Source organism: Anomaloglossus baeobatrachus, chromosome 1 (genome assembly GCF_048569485.1).
Source record: "Anomaloglossus baeobatrachus isolate aAnoBae1 chromosome 1, aAnoBae1.hap1, whole genome shotgun sequence".
Taxonomy (NCBI): domain Eukaryota; kingdom Metazoa; phylum Chordata; class Amphibia; order Anura; family Aromobatidae; genus Anomaloglossus; species Anomaloglossus baeobatrachus.
In genome coordinates, this window is record NC_134353.1 from 224,105,447 (window position 1) to 224,132,127 (window position 26,681).

The window sequence follows — 26,681 nt, forward strand, 5'->3', positions numbered from 1 at the left end:
TTAGACGTCAGCGTGATGGCAGCAGAAGGTCAGGCATCGGTTGCGACGGTTACCTGATACAAATCCTGTACTGGCGAACTACAAGAACCAGGAGGCCTGCGAGGGAACGGAAGGTAAGGTGAGCTGTTATGATTCAGTGACCGAGGAGGATCAGAAACAGGACAAAAATGTAGAAACCCAAAAAGTTACCAGAGTGGCTGGAACCTTAACGGACTGCAGACCTAATACTGACACACAACTAGAAGTAGCCGTGGGACGTGCCTACGATGACCTAGTCGCCACGACACAGTCGGAGAACTAAATATTCTTGCAGAGAGAAATATAAGAAAAGCTAATCTGCCTCAGAGCAATCCCCAAAGACATAGATAGCCCCCCACATGTAAAGACTACAGTGATATAGGAAAACACAATACATAGCTAGAAAACAGATTCAGCAAAGATGAGGCCCAAACTATCTGTATAAGAAAGGATAGGAAAGAGCATTGGCTGCAGCCATAAAAACCCTAATAAATCTCAGCACGCCTGATATAGGATGGGATATTGAACAAGTTGTGGAACGAATTGTCTGCATTCCAATGATTTCCTATGGGAAATCTTGCTTTCCTAGATGAGTAACTTGGTTTACAAGCACACTCCCAGAACGGATTGTTCTCTTAAACCAAGGTTCCACTGTATTACCTAAAGTGCCTAGTGCAGGATGGTACCAAGGAAAATTCCAATCAGTCACAACTATCCCCCAGAGGACCTGCAGACACTCAACGTACGTTTCGCTAGTGTATTTGTTGTTTCATCATGGAGGGAGATCCCTGATGTTATTTTTATAAAATCAATAGTTTCTCTGCTGCAGATCTAGCAGTTATACAGAGCTCATAAATATGGTGGATTACCTGGCAGCAGGCCAAGTAGTCCTCTAATGATAATCTACTGCTGATTTAAACAGTGATTTTATCAAAACTACACTAAGCTGCTCAGTAAGTGAAATACCGCTGGAATCAGGATCTCTGCCCCTAAGTTATGCTGCTCTCAGATTAGGTAGCAAAAATCTGGTGACAGATTTCCTTTAACCCCCTTCACAACCCAGGACGTACTGGTACATTGTAAATCATATCGGGGTAATCATCGCCGCCTGCTACGGTGAGCCGGCGGTGATCCCTGCACATATCTGCTGATTTGAACAGCAGATATGTGCGGCTAACAGGAGCAGGTGGATCTGTGATCCATCAGTACCTGTTAACTCCTTAGATCATACTGTCAAGATGTGACAGCGTGATTTAACCCCTTCACGAGGGGCGGGCAGTAAAATTACGTCCTATTTTAACGTGACTTAACGACCAGGTACGTAATTTTACTGCCTAAACTTCATTTGATTGTCGTGGCCATAGCAACGGCTTTCAAATGATATCTCCTGCTGTTTCTTACAGCAGGGGACCTTTGCTTGACCCCAGGGGGGTGGCATCGCCACCCCCCATAGGCGATCGATGTGATTGGCTGTTCAAATCTGAACCGCCAACCACATCGTTCGCACTAATTTCGGCAAAAATAATGCCCGAATTAGTGCGATACTGTGAGATCCTGCTATGATCTATTGTAGCAGCTACAGCAGATCATAGATGGATCTCAAACATGTCGCCCCCAGCCCCTGCAGCACTGATTGGAGCGATCGTGCTATGACGCGCAATCGCTCCAATCAGTGTGCAGTGGGGCGGTGTGATCTGCAGGTGGCTGCCCTCCTCAGGCCTGTGCTGGTCTGGGGACTCTCCCCCAACATGTCTGCAGCGTGCACTGGCTGGTACTTTTGGTACCACGCCACCACTGCTGCCGCCTCTGATGTCACCGCGCCTGCTCCAATGGTAAGTATTGCGCTCCCGCGATGGACCCTGTGCGCTCCCGTGAAGGCCCCTGCGCGCTCCCGTGAAGGCCCCTGCCCGTGCCCCACCCCGATCTTCCCCCCTACGCCCCGATCTGCCCCCCGGCATCCCGATCTGCTCCCCACGCGATCTGCCTGCCTCCTCTGTCATCTCTATTCTGCTTCCAAAGTTCCTTCCTTCTGCCTTTGCTTCTCCGCCCCCTCTGCTCTCCCTCTCTGCCCCCCCTCTACCCATCCCCCTCTGCAACCCCCCCCTCCCCATCCCCCTCTGCAACCCCCCCCCCCCGACGTCCTCTTACCTGCCTTCACGGGTCGTCCGAGGTCTTCACTGGCCCGATCACCCGATCACATCTGCCTCCATCCCTGGGTCCTTCTGCTGATCTGTCCAACGTCCTGCCTGCTGCTCGTGTAAAGCTGTCCATCTCACTGCATTCTTGTTCCTCTGCAGTTCCTCTGGTCAGTGATCCTCTTGGTACTGTGAGTATCATTTTTTTTTTTTCTTGTATCCTGTCCATTTTTACACATCATCCGTCCATGCGTCCCGCCGAGCGCTGATCAGGGATGCAGATAACGGATCTGCATCCGTGGTCAGTTTTCAGCGGGACTTTTTTTTCCCATATCCCCGACGCTTCTTGTATCTCATCTGTCCATGCGCCCCGCCGAGCGCTGATCAGGGATGCACATAACGTATCTGCATCCGTGGTCAATTTTTGGCGTGACTTTTTTCTGTATTCGCGGCGCTTTTTGTATCGCAGCTGTCTGTGCGTCCCGCCGAGCGCTGATCAGGGATGCACATAACGGATCTGCATCCCTGCTCAATTTTTGGCGTGACCTTTTTTTTTTACATATCCGCAACGCTTTTTGTATCTTATCCGACCGTGCGTCCTGCAGCGGCCGATCAGTGCACCGCATCTGTGCGTTTGAAAAGTTAAATGGCGTTCCTTCTATTCTGAGCCCCACCATGTGCCCAAACAATTACTCTCCACCACATATGAGGTATCTACGTACTCAGGAAAAATTGCACAATACGTTTTATGGTGCATTTTTTCCTGATACCTTTGTAAAAAAAAAAAAGCTACCTGGTTGATACAAAAATTTTGTGGTTAAAAAAAATAAAATAATTTTCACGGTTCAACGTTATCAACTTCTGTGGAGCCCCTGGGGGTACAAGGGGCTCACCAAATATCTAGATAAATTCCTTGAGGGGTCTAGTTCCAAAATGGGGTAATTTGTGGGGGAGCTCCACTGTTTAGGCACCATAGCAGGTCTCCAAACATGACATGGCGTCCGCTAATGATTCCAACCAATTTTGCTGTCAAATGGCGTTCCTTCTCTTCTGAGCCCCGCCATGCGCCCAAACAATTACTTTCCACCACATATGAGGTGTCTGCGTACTCAGGAGAAATTGCACAATACGTTTTATGGTACATTTTTTCCTGATACCCTTGTGGAAAAAAAAGCTACCTGGTTGAAGTGACAGTTTTGTGGTGAAAAAAACAATTGTATTCATGGCTCAACATTATCAACTTCTGTGGAGCCCCTTGGGGCTCGCTAAACATCTAGATAAACTCCTTGAGGGGTCTAGTTTCCAAAATGGGGTCACTTGTGAGGGAGCTCCACTGTTTAGGCACCTAAGGGGGTCTCCAAACGTGACATGGCGTCCGCTAATGATTCCAACCAATTTTGCTGTCAAATGGCGCTCCTTCTCTTCTGAGCCCCGCCATGCGCCCAAACAATTACTTTCCACCACATATGAGGTATCGTCGTACTCAGGAAAAAATGCACTATAAATTTTATGGTGAATTTTTTGCCGATACCCTTGTGAAAAAAAAGCTACCTAGTTGAAGCAACAGTTTTGTGGTAAAAAATTTTTTTTTTCTTTTCACAGCTCAACGTTATAAACTTCTGTGAAGCCCCCAGGTGTTCAAAGTGCTCACCAAACATCTAGAAAAATTATTTGAGGGCTCTAGTTTCCAAAATGGGGTCACTTGTGGGGGAGCTCCATTGTTTAGGCACCTCAGGAGGTCTTCAAACCCGACATGGCGTCCGCTAATGAGTGCAGCTAATTTTGCACTCAAAAATTCAAATGGCGCTCCTTGCCTTCGGAGCCTTGCCGTGTGTCCAAACATTTGATTTCCACCATATATGAAGTATCTGCGTACTCAGGAGAAAATGCACTATACATTTTATGGTGCATTTTTTCCTGATACCCTTGTGAAAAAAAAGCTACCTAGTTGAAGCAACCGTTTTGTGGTAAAAAAAATAAATTTTCTTTTCACAGCTCAACGTTATAAACTTCTGTGAAGCCCCCAGGTGTTCAAAGTGCTCACCAAACATCTAGAAAAATTATTTGAGGGCTCTAGTTTCCAAAATGGGGTCACTTGTGGGGGAGCTCCATTGTTTAGGCACCTCAGGGGGTCTTCAAACCCAACATGGCGTCCGCTAATGAGTGCAGCTAATTTTGCGTTCAAAAATTCAAATGGCGCGCCTTCCCTTCCGAGCTCCGCTGTGCGCCCAAACAATTGATTTTTACCACATATAGGGTATCAGCGTACTCAGGAGAAAATGCACAATAAATTGTAGGGTGCACTTTCTCTTTTCTCCCTTGTGAAAATGAACATTTTATGGCTAAAGTAACATTTTTGTGTTAAAAAGTAAAATTTTCATTTTTTCCCTCCACATTGCTTTGGTTCCTGTGAAGCACCTAAAGGGTTAATAAACTTCTTGGATGTGGTTTTGAGCAGAGTTAGGGGTGCAGTTTTTAGAATGGGGTCACTTTTGGGTATTTTCTGTCTCCTAGGTCTCTCAAAGTCACTTCAAATGTGATGTGGTCCCTAAAAAAAATTATATTCTAAATTTTGTTGGAAAAATGAGAAATTGCTGATGACCTTTGACCCCTTCTAACCTCCTAACGAAAAAAAAAAGTTTGTTTCGAAAATTGCGCTGATGTAAAGTACACAAGTGGGAAAGTTTATTTAGTAACTATTATGTGTGACATATCTCAGATTTATGGGCATAAATTTTCAAAGTTTGAAAATTGCGTAATTTTCAAAATTTTCGCAAAATTTCCTAAATTTTCACAAATAAAAGCAAAAATTATCGGTTTATATTTACCACTGACATGAAGTACAATATGTCACGAAAAAGCAATCTCAGAATTGCCAGGATCTGTTGAAGCGTTCCAGAGTTATAACCTGTCAAAGTGAGACTGGTCAGAATTGCAAAAAATGGCCCGGTCATTAGGGTGTTTTAGTGGCCGGGGGTGAAGGGGTTAAATGGCCAAGTGTCAAGCTGCCACCAGGGGGAGCCAGAGCTCTGAAGCAGAAGACACTAAACGGAGCAACGAGAACCAGGAAGTAAATATACAGTGTTCTCGTACACTGCCTCACAGCACAACTGGGGAGCAGAGCTGAGGGGCATGCGAGGAATACTCAGATGAGCCAGGTCAAGCACAGTACGGGCAGAAAGAGGACTGGAGAAAAGAGTGCAGAATCAAAGTCAAGGTCAGGCCGAGGTCAGTACCAGAGGAAGCAACCGAGTGGGGAGGTAGGAGAGGGGAAAGAGAACTTGAGGGACGACCAGGGGATGGAAAACAGACAAGGGCACGGGGGCACAGGAAAAGACGGATCAGGATATCACTCACAGGACCAGCAATCACAGGCAAAGCAGCGCTAAACTTATAGCCGGCGCTGGTCCACTGGAAATGTCAGCTTTTAAGGCATCCAGGCTCTGGAAGTAAGGTCCAGGAGAAGGCTCCGCCCCCTAGCCATGTGGACGGGGAGGCGAACCATGACACCAAGGCAGGGAACGCGCCTCTTCCCGCCACCATCGGAGGCCCTGTGACACGGGGAGCCAATGGTTGCATTGGCAGCGAACTGTCATATGATGACTCCTGTCGCTATCATAATATATTTCCAGTTAGAACCGACAGAGCAGCAGCTCTAACAGGAACGCTGCATTTCTGTTGATCAGAGCTAGTCCCCTAGGGGGACAAGTAAAATAATAAAAAAAAGAAAAAAAAAGTTTTAAAAAATAAAAAAACCCTAAAAGTTCAAATCACCCCCCATTCGCTCCATTGCAAATTAAACAATAAAATAAATTAAAAATATACACACATTTGGTATCGCTGTATTCAGAAATACCCAATCTATCAAAATATAAAATCAATTAATCTGATCGGTAAATGGTGTAGCGGCAAAAAAATTCCAAATGCAAAATTAAGTTTTTTTGGTCGCTGCAAACTTTGCGCAAAATGCAATAACAGGTGATCAAAACTGCACATTCATTGCGAACTAAGTAAGATATATTGCATAGAAAGAATTGATATTAAAAATAAAATCATATCTGATAAATAGTAGCATTAAAAACATCAGCTCGAGATACAAAAAATAAGCCATCACTGATCCCAATATCCGTAAAAATGAGAACGCTACGGGTTGCGGAAAAGGGCGCAAAACTTGCGTCACGTAAACCTATACATGTTTGGTATCTACGAACTCGTACTGACCTGAGGCATCATACTGACACATCAGTTTTACCATATAGTGAACACAGTGAATAAAATACCTCCAAGACAATCATGCAATCACACTTTTTTTGCAATTTTTCCGCACTTGGAATATTTTGCCGTTTTTCAGTACACTATATGATAAAACTCATGGTTTCATTTAAAAGTACAACTTGTCCCTCAAAAATCAAACCCTTATATGGCAAGATTGACAGAAAATAAAAAAGTTACAGCTATCGGAAGAAGGAGAGCAAAAAAACAAAAACGGAAAATCGCCCGGTCATGAAGGGGTTAAGGCAGTTCTTGAAAATGATAGTGTCCACACAAAATATTGACACTTTGGGCACAATTTAGCTATCTTTACTTAGGGGTGTACTCATTTTTGTTCCAGCGGTTATACAAGCTGTATACTGACTACTTTACATTGTATCAAAGTGCCATATCTTCAGTGTTGTTCCATGAAAAGATATAAAATGCTTACCAAAATGTAAGGGGTGTACTCACTTTTGTGGTATACTGTAACTTTTTCTTAAGAAGTTAGAAAGGCTAAAAGATTATCAGCGATTTCTCATTTTTCCAACAAAATTAACAAAACCAATTTTTTTAAGCACCACATCACATTTCAAGTGACTTTGAGCGGCCTATATGACAGAAAATACCCAAAAGTGACACCATTTTAAAAACTGCACCTCTTACAATGCTCAAAACCACATTTAGGAAGTTTATTAACCCTTTACGATCTTCACAGAAAGTAATAATGTAGAAGGAAAAAATGAAAAGTTTATTTCTTCACACAAAAATATTACTTTAGCCTCATATTTTGCATTTTCATAACAGGAACAGAAGACAATGGAATTTTTTGTGCAATTTCTCCTGAGAACGCCGAAACCCCATATGTGGTGGAAAACTACTGTTTAGGTGCAAGGTAGAACTCGGAAGGGAAGGCTCAAAATTGGCTGAACTAGATAGCGGATGCCATATCACGCTTGCAAGCCCCCAATCACAGAAGGCAGAGGCGGTGGGTGTCCCAGAAACTGTCGGCTGTGCTGGGAGTGCGACTAGGACAGCTGTGCTGGGGCTCGGGCTGCGGGCCGTGACGGCTTCAAAGAAATGGCGCCCGCAGTAAGTGCAGATTGAGCTCTTGATTCAGAGATCTCATCTGTGCAATCATCACCTCTGGGCGCCATTTTCCTTAAGTCCGCTGCTGGGAGATCAATGGGCTCGAGGCGGCGCATGTGCATATGAGATCTTGAGCTGAGAGCTCCATCTGCGCACGCGCCAACTCTGGGCACCATTATGAAGTCTTTACCGCCCACTCCACAGCGCCAGACCCTCCGCCGCAGACCCCAGCACCAGCCGCCGCAGAGCCCGCTCAGCTGCCCCAGCACCAGCTGCCGCAGTCCCAGCACCAACCTCCGCAGACCCCGCACAGCCACCCCAGCACCAGCCTCCGCAGACCCCGCACAGCCACCCCAGCACCAGCCGCCGGAGCACCAGCCCAGCCACGGCAGCCCCTACACAGCCCCCGCAGCATTCCCCCCCTGCGACCATTCTCCACCAATGCATTGCCATGCAGAAGCGAACGCGCATGCACAGCTCCTGTGCCACATGATTACCAGGTCGTAACGCTGTGTCCATTTATGGAAACGCACTGCAATATAGGCCGCACCGCTATATGCAATGTCTGAAAGGGGTTAAAAGTAATGTTATAACGCAATGTAATGGCATTATATAAGTGAATAAATACTGTAGAAGCCTGAATGACATCTTGAAATTCCCCTTTATAGTCATGGCTGAAAGTGTTGGCACCCTTGAAATTGTCCCAGAAAATTAAGTATTTCTCCAAGAAAGTTATTGCAATTACACGTTTTTTCATACACATGTTGATTTCCATTGTGTGTATTGGAACAACACAAAAAAAGCAGAGTAAAAAAAGACAAATCGGACATAATTTCACACAAAACTCCAAAAATGCGCTGGATAAAATTGTTGGCACCCGCAACATAATTCAATGCTGTCCACTTCAGAACTTTCCAGCGCTTTGTTTTCATTCATTTCTGGGTTCTACTTAGTCTGTTTGGGGTCATTCTCCTGCTGGAAGACCCATGACCTAGGACGCAAACCCACCTTTCTGTCACTGGGCACTACATTGCGATCCAAAATCCTTTGAGACTCTTCAGATTTCATGATTCCTTGCACACTGCTAAGGCAACCAGTGCCAGAGGCAGCAAAACATCCCCAAAACATATTTGAACCTCCACCATATTTGACTGTATGTACAGTGTTCTTTTCTTTGTAGGCCTCTTTCCATTTTTGGTAAGCAGTGGAAAGACATGCTTTACCAAAAAGCTATATCTTGGATTCATCTTTCCACACAAGACACAAAAAGTTTTTGGCTTACTCATGTACATTTTGGCAAACAACAGTCTAGCTTTCTTATGACTGTGTCAGCAGTGGGGTCCTCCTGGGGCTCCTGCCACAGCATTTCATTCACAGGTGGACAGATAGTTTGCGCCAACACTGATGCACCCTGAGCCTACAAGACAGCTTGAATTTCTTTGGAAGTTGATTGGGACTGCTTATTCACCATCTTGACTATCCTGTGTTGCAACCTTTCATCAATATTTCTCTGCCGTCCACATTCAGGGAGATTAGCTACAGTGACATGGGTTGTAAACTACTTGCTTATTTTGCGCACCATGGACGAAGGAACATCAAGATCTCTAGAGATGGGCTTGTAACCTTGAAATGGTTGATATTTTTCAACAATTTTTGTTCTCAAGTCCTCAGACAGTTCTCTTCTCTCTGTTCTCCATACTTAGTGTGGCACACACAGACACACAATGCAAAGATTGAGTCAACTTCTCCCCTTTTTAACTAGTTTCAGGTGTGATTTTCATATTGCCCACAACTGTTATTTGCCACAGGTGAGTTTGATTGAGCATAACATGCTTGAAACAAAGTTTTTTCTCACAATTTTGGAAAGATTCCAACAATTTTGTCAGGCCCATTTTTGGGGCTTTGTGTGAAATTATGTCCAATTCGCCTTTTTACCTCTATTTTTTGTGTTGCTCCAATACACACAATGGAAATAAACATGTATGACAAAACGTGCAATCGCAATAATTTTCTGGGAGAAATTCTTCATTTTCTGGAACAATTTCAAGGGTGTCAAGACTTTGGGCTATGACATTAGAGTTGAATTGAAATTGATTCACAGGATCCCGTTCACTGGCCACATGGGTAACCTGAGACTACTAGACATGAGCACTTAGGACCACCTCCTGACGGCATCTGCGGTTTTTCTTTTGATTAGCCAGCCTGGCAAGACATCACGTGCATCATGCCGCAACTATGACGTTACGCCGGTAGGGCTAATCAGAAGAACCACAGATACCACCCAGCAAATCGATTCACACCACCCCTAGATAACATGGTGGTCCTTCCCCTCTTTGGGGTCACTGTGGATGGGAGAAAGGCTTAGTTCTCTGCCATGTAAGTGGGGAAGTGGAATAAATGTAAGCACACAACGTTCCCTGCCATAGGTGGAGTAAAATGGGGGGCCCACTAAAAACAGGGGCGAAGTGAAGAACAAAGCTCACTCTCCCCAGTCTCACAAGCTCGTTGCCTTGGAGTAACCCTCAACTCTGCTCTATCCTTCAAGCCACACATCCAAGCCCTCTTCACCTCATGCAGACTACAACTCAAAAATATCTCCCGGATCCGTGCTTTCCTTAACCAAGAATCAGCAAAAACATTAGTGCACGCCCTCATCATCTCCCGCCTCGACTACTGCAACCTCCTGCTCTCTGGCCTCCCTTGCAACACTCTTGCACCCCTCCAATCTATCTTAAACTCCGCTGCCCGCTTAATCCACCTCTCCCCTCGTTATTCCCCAGCCTCGCCACTCTGCCAATCCCTTCACTGGCTTCCCATCGCCCAATGACTCCAGTTCAAAACATTAACCATTAAGGAATAACGTTTGGAACACCATTCTAAGTCCGAACTGGGTGCAAAAACCTAAAAAAACATCACTATGGGGAGATAAGGTATGCACACCAGTGACTATGTAAGGGGAATACATGAAATAGCAGAAGCTGCTGTGTGAATACTGACTTGAAAAATCCAATAGCTATATGTAAGAGTGAATATGTGAAAAATGGAATCTGCATTACTGCCATGAACATATGAATCAAGAGAAATTTCTCTTGATTCATATGTTCATGGCAGTAATGCAGATTCCATTTTTCACATTTTCACTCTTACATATAGCTATTGGATTTTTCAAGTCAGTATTCACACAGCAGCTTCTGCTATTTCATGTATTCCCCTTACATAGTCACTGGTGTGCATACCTTATCTCCCCAAAACATTAACTATGACATACAAAGCCATCCACAACCTGTCTCCTCCCTACATCTGTGACCTAGTCTCCCGGTACTTACCTGCATGCACCCTCAGATCCTCACAAGGTCTCCTTCTCTACTCCTCTCTTATCTCCTCTTCCCACAATCGCGTACAAGATTTCTCCCGTGCCTCCCCCATACTCTGGAACGCTCTACCTCAGTATATCAGACTCTCCCCTACCGTGGAAAGCTTCAAGAGGAACCTCAAGACCCATCTCTTCCAACAAGCCTACAACCTACAATAGCCCTCAGTCCAGTAGACCTCTGCGCAGCCAGCTCTGTCCTCACCTATTGTACCATCACCCATTCCCTGTAGACTGTGAGCCCTCGCGGGCAGGGTCCTCTCTCCTCCTGTAGACTGTGAGCCCTCGCGGGCAGGGTCCTCTCTCCTCCTGTAGACTGTGAGCCCTCGCGGGCAGGGTCCTCTCTCCTCCTGTAGACTGTGAGCCCTCGCGGGCAGGGTCCTCTCTCCTCCTGTAGACTGTGAGCCCTCGCGGGCAGGGTCCTCTCTCCTCCTGTAGACTGTGAGCCCTCGCGGGCAGGGTCCTCTCTCCTCCTGTAGACTGTGAGCCCTCGCGGGCAGGGTCCTCTCTCCTCCTGTAGACTGTGAGCCCTCGCGGGCAGGGTCCTCTCTCCTCCTATAGCAGTCTGTCTTGTACTGTTAATGATTGTTGTACGTATACCCTCTTTCACTTGTATAGCGCCATGGAATAAATGGCGCTATAATAATAACTAATAATAATAATTAGGGTGCATGAAATAGATATCCCTCTCATCTACCACTGTACAAGTGGCCACATGATGTGTACTGCGCTGTGGAATATGTTGGCGCTATACCCTCATGCAGGGAGTGCAGCCTCCTACTTGGCAGCCACTTGTCACTTATTCTGTCCCCTTTGCCATCCTGACTGGCAGACATTGGAGGAGGTATCCTGCATGGACGCCTCAGCAGAGGTGGTGGCATGCCTGCCCCCGGCCCGTGCCCCCCAGTGACAGAGCTGCCAGCCCTCCACACACAGGCTCCGCCCCTGTAACGCTGAGGGGAGGAGGAGGGCAGTCACAGGCAGGACCCAAACAAAGCTGCGGTGCCCTGCACGGCTCCCCTGTGCCAGCCGGAGCACTGGCGGCCGCCATGACATAACCGAGCCCCGCCGTCACCGGGCAGCACCGGATATAGAGCGGCAGAGGCGGCGGCGGAGGCAGCAGAGCTCCAGCCGCGGCAGCCAATGAGCGGCACGTCTCCGGCGGTGACATCTGCAGCAGGCAGAGCAGCGCATAAAGATGGCAATGTCTCTGATCCAGGCATGCCGCAGCCTGGCGCTCTCCACCTGGCTCCTCTCCTGCTGCTTCGTGCATCTGCTCTGCATGGACTTCACGGTGGCGGAGAAGGAGGAGTGGTACACGGCCTTCGTCAACATCACCTACCATGACCCGGCCAGCGGCACCAACCGGACGGAGAAGAGCGAGTGCGGGCGCTACGGGGAGCACTCCCTGAAGCAGGACGCCTGGGGCTGGGCGGTGATGCCCTCCCCGCAGGACAGGCTGGCCTGTGACCCGGCCGCCAGGTTCTCCGTGCCAGCCCATGCCGGGAGATGGGTGGCCCTGATCCCCATAGGGAACTGCACGTGTAAGGATAAGATCCGGCATGCCGCCCTGCACAACGCCTCGGCCGTGCTCATCTACAACGTGGGCTTCGGGAACGACACCGTCACCATGTCCCATCCAGGTCAGTGGCCGCCATCCATCAGCGCTGCCCACATGGCACTGGCACTTACTACCGGCGGTGCTCTGCGTGCCTCAGTGTGCGCAGTGTATGCAGGTGAATGTGTGCAAGTAACAGTGTGCACAGGTGACAGTGTGTGCAGGTGAATGGGTGCAGGTGACAGTGTGCACAGGTGACAGTGTGTGCAGGTGACAGTGTGCACAGGTGACAGTGTGTGCAGGTGACAGTGTGCACAGGTGACAGTGTGTGCAGGTGAATGGGTGCAGGTGACAGTGTGCACAGGTGACAGTGTGTGACAGTGTGCACAGGTGAATGTGTGCAGGTAACAGTGTGCCAGGTGACAGTGTGTGCAGGTGACAGTGTGTGACAGTGTGCACAGGTGACAGTGTGTGACAGTGTGCACAGGTGACAGTGTGTGCAGGTGACAGTGTGTGACAGTGTGCACAGGTGACAGTGTGTGACAGTGTGCACAGGTGACAGTGTGTGCAGGTGACAGTGTGTGACAGTGTGCACAGGTGACAGTGTGTGACAGTGTGCACAGGTGACAGTGTGTGCAGGGGACAGTGTGTGACAGTGTGCACAGGTGACAGTGTGTGCAGGGGACAGTGTGCCAGGAGTGCACAGGTGAATGTGTGCAGGTGACTGTGTGTGCAGATGACAGTGTGCCAGGAGTGCACAGGTGAATGTGTGCAGGTGACTGTGTGTGCAGATGACAGTGTGCCAGGAGTGCACAGGTGAATGTGTGCAGGTGAATGTGTGTGCAGGTGACAGTGTGCCAGGAGTGCACAGGTGAATGTGTGCAGGTGACTGTGTGTGCAGGTGACAGTGTGCCAGGAGTGCACAGGTGAATGTGTGCAGGTGACTGTGTGTGCAGATGACAGTGTGTGACAAAGGACTCCACACAGCTATGGCAGGAGGATCATAGTACTGTATATACAGGTGACAGAGGACACCACACAGCTGTGCCAGGGGCATCATATTACTGTATATACAGAGGACATCACACAGCTGTGCCAGGGGCAGCACAGTCTTTATATATAGATTACAGAGGACGCAACACATGACCAGAGGACATTACATTACTGTATATACAGGGGACACAATACAGCTGTGCCAGGGGGCATCACATTACTGTATACACAGGTGAGAGGATACCACACAATTGTACCAGGGGCATGATATTACTGTATACACAGGTGACAAAGGTGACTGAGGAGAACACACAGCTGTAGCTGGGGACATCTCATTACTGTATGATGAGGTGAGAGGACACCACACACTTGTTCCAGGGGGTATCATATTACTGTATATACAGGTAACAGTTAACACAGTTGTGCCAGGGGCATGTCATTTCACACAGCTGTACCAGGGGTCATCACATTACTGTATATACAGGTGACAGAGGACACCACACAGCTGTAGCAGGGGGCATCACATTACTGTATATACAGGTGACAGAGGACACCACACAGCTGTACCAGGGGGCATCACATTACTGTATATACAGGTGACAGACGACACCACACAGCTGTACCAGGGGGCATCACATTACTGTATATACAGGTGACAGAGGACACCACACAGCTGTAGCAGGGGGCATCACATTACTGTATATACAGGTGACAGAGGACACCACACAGCTGTACCAGGGGGCATCACATTACTGTATATACAGGTAACAGAGGACACCACACAGCTGTACCAGGGGGCATCACATTACTGTATATACAGGTGACAGACGACACCACACAGCTGTACCAGGGGTCATCACATAACTGTATATACAGGTGACAGACGACACCACACAGCTGTACCAGGGGTCATCACATTACTGTATATACAGGTGACAGAGGACACCACACAGCTGTACCAGGGGGCATCACATTACTGTATATACAGGTGACAAAGGACACCACACAGCTGTACCAGGGGTCATCACATAACTGTATATACAGGTGACAGAGGACACCACACAGCTGTACCAGGGGTCATCACATAACTGTATATACAGGTGACAGAGGACACCACACAGCTGTACCAGGGGTCATCACATTACTGTATATACAGGTGACAGAGGACACCACACAGCTGTACCAGGGGGCATCACATTACTGTATATACAGGTGACAGAGGACACCACACAGCTGTACCAGAGGGCATCACATTACTGTATATACAGGTGACAGAGGACACCACACAGCTGTACCAGGGGGCATCACATAACTGTATATACAGGTGACAGAGGACACCACACAGCTGTACCAGGGGGCATCACATAACTGTATATACAGGTGACAGACGACACCACACAGCTGTACCAGGGGTCATCACATTACTGTATATACAGGTGACAGAGGACACCACACAGCTGTACCAGGGGGCATCACATTACTGTATATACAGGTAACAGAGGACACCACACAGCTGTACCAGGGGGCATCACATTACTGTATATACAGGTGACAGAGGACACCACACAGCTGTACCAGGGGGCATCACATTACTGTATATACAGGTGACAAAGGACACCACACAGCTGTACCAGGGGTCATCACATAACTGTATATACAGGTGACAGAGGACACCACACAGCTGTACCAGGGGGCATCACATTACTGTATATACAGGTGACAGACGACACCACACAGCTGTACCAGGGGTCATCACATTACTGTATATACAGGTGACAGAGGACACCACACAGCTGTACCAGGGGGCATCACATTACTGTATATACAGGTGACAGAGGACACCACACAGCTGTAGCAGGGGGCATCACATTACTGTATATACAGGTGACAGAGGACACCACACAGCTGTACCAGGGGGCATCACATTACTGTATATACAGGTAACAGAGGACACCACACAGCTGTACCAGGGGGCATCACATTACTGTATATACAGGTGACAGACGACACCACACAGCTGTACCAGGGGTCATCACATAACTGTATATACAGGTGACAGACGACACCACACAGCTGTACCAGGGGTCATCACATTACTGTATATACAGGTGACAGAGGACACCACACAGCTGTACCAAGGGGCATCACATTACTGTATATACAGGTAACAGAGGACACCACACAGCTGTACCAGGGGGCATCACATTACTGTATATACAGGTGACAGAGGACACCACACAGCTGTACCAGGGGGCATCACATTACTGTATATACAGGTGACAAAGGACACCACACAGCTGTACCAGGGGTCATCACATAACTGTATATACAGGTGACAGAGGACACCACACAGCTGTACCAGGGGTCATCACATTACTGTATATACAGGTGACAGAGGACACCACACAGCTGTACCAGGGGGCATCACATTACTGTATATACAGGTGACAGAGGACACCACACAGCTGTACCAGAGGGCATCACATTACTGTATATACAGGTGACAGAGGACACCACACAGCTGTACCAGGGGGCATCACATAACTGTATATACAGGTGACAGGACACCACACAGCTGTACCAGGGGGCATCACCTTACTGTATATCCAGGTGACAGAGGACACCACACAGCTGTACCAGGGGGCATCACATTACTGTATATCCAGGTGACAGAGGACACCACACAGCTGTACCAGGGGGCATCACATTGCTGTATATACAGGTGACATCACACTGCTTCATGTGCTTGACAAGACACCATACTTCATCATATATACCAGGCACATCATATTAGTGTGTATACAGGTGACTGAGGACTCCACACTGTTTTACTGGGGCATCATATAACTGTATGTACAAATGACTGAGGATGCCACATGTTTGTACCAGGGGGCATCATATTTCATGTTTATAGGTGACTTTGGGTACCACACTTGTACCAGGGCGATCATATTACCGTATTTACGAGTGACTGAGGACATAAAAGACCTGTAACCGGGGCATAATCTTACTGCATGCACAGGTGACTGAGGACACCACACACTTGTACCAGGGGTGATCAGATTGCTGTATATACAGGTGACTGGGGACACAACACAGCTGTGCCGGGGAGATCAGATTGACTGAGGACACCACACACCTGTACTGGGGGGATCAAACTGCTGTATGTACAGGTGACTGAGGACACTACACAGCTGTGATGGTGGGATCAGATTGATGTATATACAGGTGACTGAGGACCCCACACAGCTGTACCTAAGAGATCGTATTGATGTATATACAGGTGACTGAGGACCCCACACAGCTGTACCTGGGTTGTCAGATTACTGTATATACAGGTGACTGAGGACACCACATACCTGTAACTGAGTGATCGGATTGCTGTATATACAGGTGACTGAGGACACCACAGCTGTGCCAGGGGATCAGATTGCTATATATACAGGTGACTGAGGACCCCTACACAACTTTACCTGGGGGATCAGATTACTGTATATACAGGTGACTTAGGACACCACATAACTGTACCTGGGGATCGGATTGCTGTATATACAGGTGACTGAGGACACCACACAACTGTACCTTGGTGATCAGATTGCTATATATACGAGTTACTGGGGACACCACACAGCTGTGCCTAAGGCTGCTTTCACACATCCGGTTTGAGCAGTGCGGCTCAATCCAGCTGTGAAACCTATGCAACGGATGCGGCGAAAACACCGCATCCTTTGCATAAGTTTTTTACATGCGGCCCGTCCGGTTTTTGCCGCTTGCAGCAGGCTACTAAGCACGCGCAGTGGCAAAAAACGCATGCGGCGGCCAGATGCGTTTTTTGCCGCATCGCGCCGCATCTGGCGTCCATAGGCATGCATACGAAAATGCGCCACATCGGCTGGATGCGGCGCGATGCGTTTTTTTTTGCCGCACAAAAAACCGTGCCAGGCAACGTTCCATCCGGCCGCCGCATCGGCTAAATCTGCCGCATGCGGCAAAAACCGGACGGAACGCAAGCTCATCCGGCACTAATGTCAGTCTATGCAAAAAAAAACACAACCGGCAGCAAAAAAAAACGGTTGCGTATTTTCTGCAAAGTGCCGGATTGTGCCGCACAGGAAAAACCGGAGGTGTGAAAGCAGCGTAAGGGATCATATTGCTGTATATACAGGTGACTGAGAACACCACACAGCTGCACCTGGGTGATCAGATTACTGTGTATATAGGTGACTCAGGACACTACACAGCTGTACCTGGGGGATTAGATTGCTTTATATACAAGTTACAGGGGACACTCACTTCTTCATATATACCAAGTTACTGAAATCATATCACTTGTGCCTCACATCAGCCATAACATTAAGACCACTGGCTAGTGAAGTGAATGACATTGGTTATCTCATGATAATGGCTCCTGTGAATATGTGGGATATATCAGGCATCAAATGAACAGTCAGTTCTTGAAGTTAATATGATGTAAACAGGAAACATATATAAACTTTTAGATCTGAGCGACTTGACCAAGGCCAGATTGTAATGGCTGGAGGGCTGTGTTACAATGGCAGACCTTGGGGGGTGTTCCTACTATGTAGAGTTGTTAGTACCTACCAAAAATGGTCCAAGGAAGAACAACCAGTTACCCGAACACAGTTTGCTGCACATTTAGGGCTCATTAATGAGGATGGAGCTAAGCCCACCTGCTTCACAGAAGAGCTATCGTACCTCCAATTGGTCAAATTAATGCTGGCTGTGATAAAAAGGAGTGCTGAGTGTACCACGGGTTGTGGTGTGTGGACAGCCACAATGACCATGCTGACCTCTGTCCACTAACAAAAGTGCCTACAATGGCAACTAAGCATCACAACTGGACAATGGAGAGATCGGACAGGGCAGGTGGGTGTGAGGAATCTTGGGGACGGCTGTGTGTGTTGCCTAACTGACGAACAGATGACCCTATTATTGGGAGAAATCAGCTGGGAGATGCTCTGATCTGTGTTTTATCATTGCTTTCATCACTGTAGGGTCAAGTGTAAAGCGCCTGTCACACACAGAGATAAATCTGTGGCTGCAGTGAAATTGTGGACAATCAGTGCCAGGTTTGTGGCTGTGTACAAATGGAACAATATGTCCATGATTTCACTGCAGCCACAGGTCTGCCAAAGATCATGAGACTTCAGGAATCTCATTCACTTTGCTGATTCTAGGAATCTCTCAGATGTTTTGACAAAAATGAGCAGGAAAAAACCCCGCAACTTGTGAACATGGCCCTACGTAGTAAATAACCAGTTATGATATTTACTGTATGATATACATTTCAGTAATGCAGAAATATATGATGTCTGTACACTATAACTGTATAGATCTATTACAGCATAACGTGAGGATGAATAAGCTAAGGTAAAGGGTTAAGAAGGTGCCATGAATAATGTTTGGTTTTTGTGTAAGCCTGCAGCTTGTTAAAAGAGTTTCCAACAATGTTCTGTTGGTAAATTTTGTACATTGACTTCATGTGGACCTTATGTGACTTGTACCACCAACCCGAACATTGTTGCAGATCTTTGTATTGACTAATGACAACAGTATTGCCTATTGCCTGTAGACTTTATAAGCAGAATAACTTGGCCTGTGAGACTGCAAAGTAGTTTTGAAGAATATGACAAATAGTTCAAGTCTTTAGGATCCTTTACACGCTGCGACATCGCTAACGATATATCGTCGGGGTCAGCGTCGCTAGCGACATCGCAGCGTGTGACACCAAGGAGCGCAAAAACGTCAAAAATCGTTGATCGTTGACACGTCGCTCCTTTTCATAATATCATTGGTGGTGCATGCCGCTGGTTGTTCGTCGCTCCTGTGGCAGCACACATCGCTATGTGTAACACCGCAGGAACGACGAACATCTCCTTACCTGCGTCCACCGGTAATGAGGAAGGAAGGAGGTGGGCGGCATGTTCCGGCCACTCATCCCCGCCCCTCCTCTTCTGGGCAACCGTTTTGTGACGCCGCTGTGATGTCGCTGTGACGCCAAACGTACCTCCCCCTTGAAGGAGGGATTGTTCGGCAGCAACAGCGACGTCGCTAAGCAGGTATGTGTGTGTCGCTGCCGTAGCGATAATGTTCGCTACGGCAGCGATCACCACATATCGCAAGAATGACGGGGGCGGGTGCTATCGCTCACGACATGGCTAGCAATCGCTCGCAATGTCGCTGCGTGTAAAGCACCCTTTTGACTTGGGCTCCAAATTGACCAGATCTCCCATAGACCATCCATGCTTTGTGCTGTAAAATCTGATCAACCATCTATTATTATTATTATTATTATTATTATTATTTATTTATAGAGCACCATTAGTTCCATGGTGCTGTACATGAGAAGGGGGTTACATACAAAATACATATACAAGTTACAGTAGACAGACTAGTACAGAGGGAAGAGGACCCTACCCTTGCGGGCTTACATTCTATAGGATTATGGGGAGGAGACAGTAGGTGGGGTGTAGATGGGGCGGCAGCTCCGCACGGTGGTGGGGCGGCAGCTCCGCACGGAAAATGTGCTGGAAAATCTGATTGCCCATCTGTAGATTGTGATGGAAAATCTGATTTACCCACTGTAGATTGTGAAGCAAAATACGATCGACCGTCTGTAGATTGTTATGGAAAATCTGATCGATCATCTGTAGATTGTGTGGAAAATCCAATCAACCATCTGTGGATTGTGCTGGAAAATCTGATTGGCCACTTGTGGATTGTGATGGAAAATCCGATGGACCATCTGCCCTTAGAAGTCTTGCGAACTCCATGCGTTAATGGGTCATGGGACATGAACAATATTAGGCAGGTGGTTTTAATGTTATGGCTGATTGGTGTATATATAACAGTACTTTATTCTACAGGTGGCTAAACTTGGCATGTACTGGTTTAATAGTGAATAGTGAAGGCCATTGTTCTTCTTTTGTCTACCAGCAGCATACCAATTCAGACTTTATGCCATATCTTCATGTGTTGTCACCTTTCTCATAGTTTAACAGCTGTCTCAGTTTATCAGTGAGATTATCCTACTTTTTACGTTGAGTGAGAATCTTCACATTCGTGTATACTCAGGACATCACATTACTTCTTCATGTGTACCATATATGAATTCTCCATGAAGGACTATATATGTCTGAGCTTCTTGGCCACTTGGTGCTCACTGCATTTCATGTATGTAAGAATATATTACTCGTTCATCTGTTACACATGGTCACCTGGTGTTCACTATGTTTCATATGTGCATAGACCACCGGAAACACCAATCTTGGCATCACACTACTGACGCGTACATAGCGCAGGTCACTCAAGAACTTGTTCTTTGCAATTACAGTATATTGAACAATATATAACAATGCGAAACAATGCATCCTAGTGTACGCTAAGTGCATGACATCGACAGCACGTGTGCGTGTATATATATATATATATATATATATATATATATATATATATATATATATATAATATATATATATATATATTTAGACTGATCTTACAAAATCAAGGTACACAGGCAGGATACTTCTCTCCTATCCACATAATAACATACTGCACAATCTCTGTCTATGTGGTTTCCTGTGTCATTGTAATATTAACATTCGGTGCACATTTTTGAAGTCCTATACACATTGTATCAATGTTTTTTTATAAGGCTGACCTCTGCATATGAGCCACATCAATATGGCAACAGATGGTGTACTATATAGATACAGTCATGGCCAAAAGAGTTGGCACCCTTGAAATTGTTCTTGAAAATGAAGTATTTCTCCCTGAAAATTATTTTACACATGTTTTGTTATACACGTTTATTTCCCTTTGTGTGTATTGGAGCAACACAATAAACCTGAGAAAAAAGAACATAATTTCACACAAAACTCCAAAAATGGACCAGATAAAATTATTGCCACCCTCAACTTAATATTTAGTTGCACAACCTTTGGAATAAATATCTGCAATCAGTCGCTTCCTATAACCATCAACAAGCTTCTTACACCTCTCTCCTGGAATTTTGGACCACTCTTCTTTTGCAATCTACTTCAGATCTCTCATATTTGAAGGGTGACTTCTCCCAACACCAATTTTAGGATCTCTCTCAGCTCTTTATTTCCATCCATTTCTGGTTCCTTCTTGAAGTATCTTTGGGGTCATTGTCCTGCTTGAAGACCCATGACCTAGGACGCAAACCCACCTTTCTGACACTGGGCACTACATTGCAACCCAAATTCCTTTGGTAATTTTCAGGTTTCATGCTGCTTTGCACACAGTCAAGGCACCCAGTGTCAGAGGCAGCAAAAATAACCCCAAAACACCTCTGAACCTCCACCATAGTTGACTGTAGGTAATGTGTTCTTTTCTTTGTAGGCCTCATTCCGTTTTCAGTAAACAGTAGAATTATGTGCTTTACCTGAAAGCTTTATCTTGGTCTCATCTGTCCACAAGACGCTTTCACAGAATGATTTTGGCTTACATACATTTTGGCAAACTGCACTCTAGCTTTTTTATGCTTCTATGACAGCAGTGGCCAACGACGCAACAGCGATCCGGACCTGCAGAGCGACCTAGCTAGTCATTGGGGACGTTGTAAAGCAGCTTTTTGAAAGGGAGTCGCTAACGAAGTCACTGTAAAGTCCCCTTTACACACTGAGACTTTCTAGCGATCATGCTGCACAGCGGGAAACAAAGGACCAAAGAATGGTCCTGAGAGATGTGTAGTGATCAGCAACTTCACAGCAGGGGCCAGGTCGCTGATGTGTTTCACACACTGCAATGTCACTGGGGAGGTCGCTATTACGTCCCAAAACCGGTGACGTTACAGCGATGTCGTTTGCGATGTTGCAGTGTGTAAAGCCACCTTTAAACTCATTTTTGGGTGGGGCTCCTGACTCATGATAAGGATCAAGCAATTTCAAGTTAAACATCTGATCCTTTTGTTCTCAGCTGAGATAAGTTGCTGACATCGGTTCTCTCCCCTCTGAACCCATATCTGTTGTAAGTGTAGTGTTTGGAAACCTAAAGAACGTCCAGAAACATAGAGATCTATGTGTCTGTTCCTTGTCCATAGCTGCATGGGAAATTAACACTGCAGTGACCCTTTTTTTGTTTTATGAGCTGTCTCCAAACCCACGACAGAGCCCAGTTCTAGGAATCTTAACAGCAATACATAGGGGGACATGTGATCTCTTAGTATAAAGCTCCCATCCTCTGTATACTGGCCACTGGTGGAGATCACCTTCGAACATATAAATTCCAATGGAACATGCCTCTTTTGAGATCAGTGCATTACACAGGTACAATAGAGGTTTGTTAATCCTTATCACTGTCCCTTTTAATGGGGGGGGGGGCCCTCACAATTTGCAGTGGTGCACGTAATGATTTCTTTACCCATTCAGATGTATGAAACCCACAGAAATTCATGTTACATATACAGTATATCATTAAGTGCAATTTTTTTTTTTATTTCAATCACTGTTGTTACATCGGATTTTACCATGTTGTTACTACTTAAAAGGAACTCCAAAATTCTCATGTAAATCCACATGAAACTGCACTGACACAGGAACCTATACTACTTTCCAAATTATTATGCAAATTGGATTTAAGTGTCATATAAAACATTTTTTTATTCAAATAAACCCATGGATAGTATTGTGTCTCAGGGCACTTTGGATCGTGAAATCAATCCTGAACACCTGTGATAATGAATTTACTAGGTGAGCCCAGTTAAAGGAAAACTACTTAAAGCGCACCAATCACCAGGATTTTCCTATATTACCTAAAGCCAATGCTATACTGGCGCTATCATGCTGGTTCTCTACATACTTTTAGTTGTCAGCTACTGTAGGATGTACGAGGTTTTGAAACACAAGCAAGTAAAGTTTGTAAAATGAGCAGCTTTTTGGATGACAGCAGCTGCCGATCAGCTGATAGCTGGGGTGGGTATTTATAGTAATTCCCTCCCCCTGCCTATCCATTCTCCTCCTGTTATTTTTGCTAATTTTATTATAGAATCATTTTACTAACGGACTAGAAAGACCTGTGCTGATGTCGTACCCATATGACTAGAAGGGGCAGGGCCTCAGCCAACATAGCTGTTACCAGGAAGCAACATTTTTCTGTTGGCTGGTCACATGGGTATGACATCAGCACAGTCCTTCTAGTCAGATAGTAAAACAATTTTATAATAGAATTAGCATAAATAACAGGGAAGATGGATAGGCAGTGGTCGGGAATCACTATGAATATCTACCCCAGCTATCAGCTGATCAGCAACTGCTGTTATTCAAAAAGCTGTTTATTTTACAAACTTTACTTGCTTGTGTTTCAAAACCTATATATCCTAGTTGACAACTATAGGTATGTATAGAACCAGCATCAAAGCGCCAGTATAGCACTGGCTTTAGGTTATACAGGAAAATCCTGGTGACTGGTGCGCTTTAAGAAGGAAGTTCCACATTATTAAAGGGAACCAAACATCAGGATTTTCGTGTATAAGCTGCAGCCAGTGCAGTACTGGCACTATCATGCACAGTGTGTACATACCATCAGGGGGCAGCTCGGGTGTTTAGGCAGTGAAATACAACTTTATAAAGTTTGAAATTTCGTGCACTTTTTGATTGACGTGTGCACCTCTGCAGATAATGTCCGGGCGGGTTATGCAGGAGTTCCCCGCCCCCCCACCAGCCTGTTCCTCCCTCTCTCCTGATGTCCGGGCGGGTTATGCACGTGTTCCCCACCCCCCGCACCGCCTGTTCCTCCCTCCCTCTGGCTGTATGTAAATATCTAATCTTCAGAAACATGGCGCCGGAGTGGGCCTCTGCGCATAGCGCTTATCTCCGGCGCCATGTTTCTGAAGCCCCCGCATTACACAACTTGGTGTCTGAGAGGGCGGCGCCACAGCGATGTCACACCGGCTGGTGTGTTGGCCCGGTGTCCTGGGGCGGCACTATACAGGAGCAGCAGGTAATCGCGTCCTCCGGTTAGCTGTTCTGTCCTGTTCTAATCGCGCGCGCTCCTGCGGTCACAACGGGCTGTGAAGAAACGAGGGCGCATGCGCCGGCCTCTCAGACACCAAGTTGTGTAATGCGGGGGCTTCAGAAACATGGCGCCGGAGATAAGCGCTATGCGCAGAGGCCCACTCCGGCGCCATGTTTCTGAAGATTAGATATTTACATACAGCCAGAGGGAGGGAGGGAGGAACAGGCGGCGCGGGGGGGCGGGGAACACGTGCATAACCCGCCCGGACATCAGGAGAGAGGGAGGAACAGGCTGGTGGGGGGGCGGGGAACTCCTGCATAACCCGCCCGGACATTATCTGCAGAGGTGCACACGTCAATCAAAAAGTGCACGAAATTTCAAACTTTATAAAGTTGTATTTCACTGCCTAAACACCCGAGCTGCCCCCTGATGGTATGTACACACTGTGCATGATAGTGCCAGTACTGCACTGGCTGCAGCTTATACACGAAAATCCTGATGTTTGGTTCCCTTTAAGCAGACCACAGGTTTAAAGCAATATGGGAAAGAAAAAGGATCTCTGCTGTCCAAAATCAATCAGTATCAAATAGTGCAATACCTTGGATAAGTTATGAAAATACTAAATGTTTCACAAAACCTAAGCTTGATAATCATATGAAGACATTTGTGGCTGATACATAGCACAGACGGGTTTGTGCAGATAAAGGCATAATGAGGAAGGTTTCTACCAAAAATTAATCAGATTAAGGCTACTTTCACACTTGCGTTGAACGGTATCCGTTGCATTGCGTTGTGTAACGGATGCAACGGATGTGTTGCATATAGTGACACAACGGATGCAACGGATGCTGCAAAACAACGCAATTCGTTTTGATTTTTTTTTTTTTTTTTCCCGGTTTTACCAGCGGCAGACTATAGTGAACGATCAGCTGATCGTTCCCTGCAGCCGGCCGCTGGGTGATCAGCTGATTGCTCCCAGTAGCCGGCCGCCGGGTGATCAGCTGATCGCTCCCGCCCGCCGGGTGATCAGCTGATCGCTCCCGGCTGCCGGGTGATCAGCTGATCGCTCCCTGCAGCCGGCTGCCGGGTGATCAGCTGATCGCTCCCGGCCGCCGGGTGATCAGCTGATCGCTCCCGGCCGCCGGGTGATCAGCTGATCGCTCCCGGCCGCCGGGTGATCAGCTGATCGCTCCCTGCAGCCGGCCGCCGGGTGATCAGCTGATCGCTGTCACTTGCCGGCGCCCGGGCATGCCGGCGGGCGGGCGCTCAGCTGAGCGCTGTGACTTGCCGGCGGCCGGGCATGCTGGTGGCCGGTCATTCAGCTGAGCGCTGTCGCTTGCCGACGGCCGGGCGCTCAGCTGAACGTTCGGCCACCGCGAGCCAAAATAAAGTTTGATTTAAAAAAAAAAAAAAAAAAGAGCATGCGCAGTGAAATCCAGAGGATTCCGCTGCTCAAAATAACGTTACATGCTGCGTTCCTCCCGCTGGGCGGAAGCAACGGAGCGTCGCCCAGCGGAAGCAACGCAGCTCCTTTTGGTACAATCCGTCAACCATACAAGTCTATGGGAAACAGCGGAATCCGTTAACGGATTCCGCTGTTTCCCAAAAGGGCGGATTGTAACGGAAGGAAAATAACGCAAGTGTGAAAGTACCCTAAGGGTACTTTCACACTTGCGTTATTTTCCTTCCGTTACAATCCGCCCTTTTGGGAAACAGCGGAATCCGTTAACGGATTCCGCTGTTTCCCATAGACTTGTATGCTTGACGGATTGTACCAAAAGGAGCTGCGTTGCTTCCGCTGGGCGACGCTCCGTTGCTTCCGCCCAGCGGGAGGAACGCAGCATGTAACGTTATTTTGAGCAGCGGAATCCTCTGGATTTCACTGCGCATGCTCTTTTTTTTTTTTTTTTTTTTTTTTTTTTAAATCAAACTTTATTTTGGCTCGCGGTGGCCGAACGTTCAGCTGAGCGCCCGGCCGTCGGCAAGCGACAGCGCTCGGCTGAATGACCGGCCACCAGCATGCCCGGCCGCCGGCAAGTCACAGCGCTCAGCTGAGCGCCCGCCCGCCGGCATGCCCGGGCGCCGGCAAGTGACAGCGATCAGCTGATCACCCGGCGGCCGGCTGCAGGGAGCGATCAGCTGATCACCCGGCGGCCGGCTGCAGGGACCGATCAGCTGATCACCCGGCGGCCGGCTGCAGGGAGCGATCAGCTGATCACCCGGCGGCCGGCTGCAGGGAGCGATCAGCTGATCACCCGGCGGCCGGCTG

The 26,681-nt window shown here is 47.2% G+C and overlaps 1 protein-coding gene across 1 annotated transcript in view; it reads left to right on the forward strand.

Annotated features, from left to right (window-relative positions):
• Positions 1-11,810: 11,810 nt before the first annotated feature.
• The window catches only part of RNF150 (ring finger protein 150), a 226,787-nt gene continuing 211,916 nt past the window's right edge, over positions 11,811-26,681 (forward strand). The window contains exon 1 of the mRNA XM_075348338.1: positions 11,811-12,506. Coding sequence (XP_075204453.1) covers positions 12,062-12,506 — 445 coding nt within the window. The 5' untranslated portion in view covers positions 11,811-12,061. The remainder of the gene's footprint in view (positions 12,507-26,681) is intronic.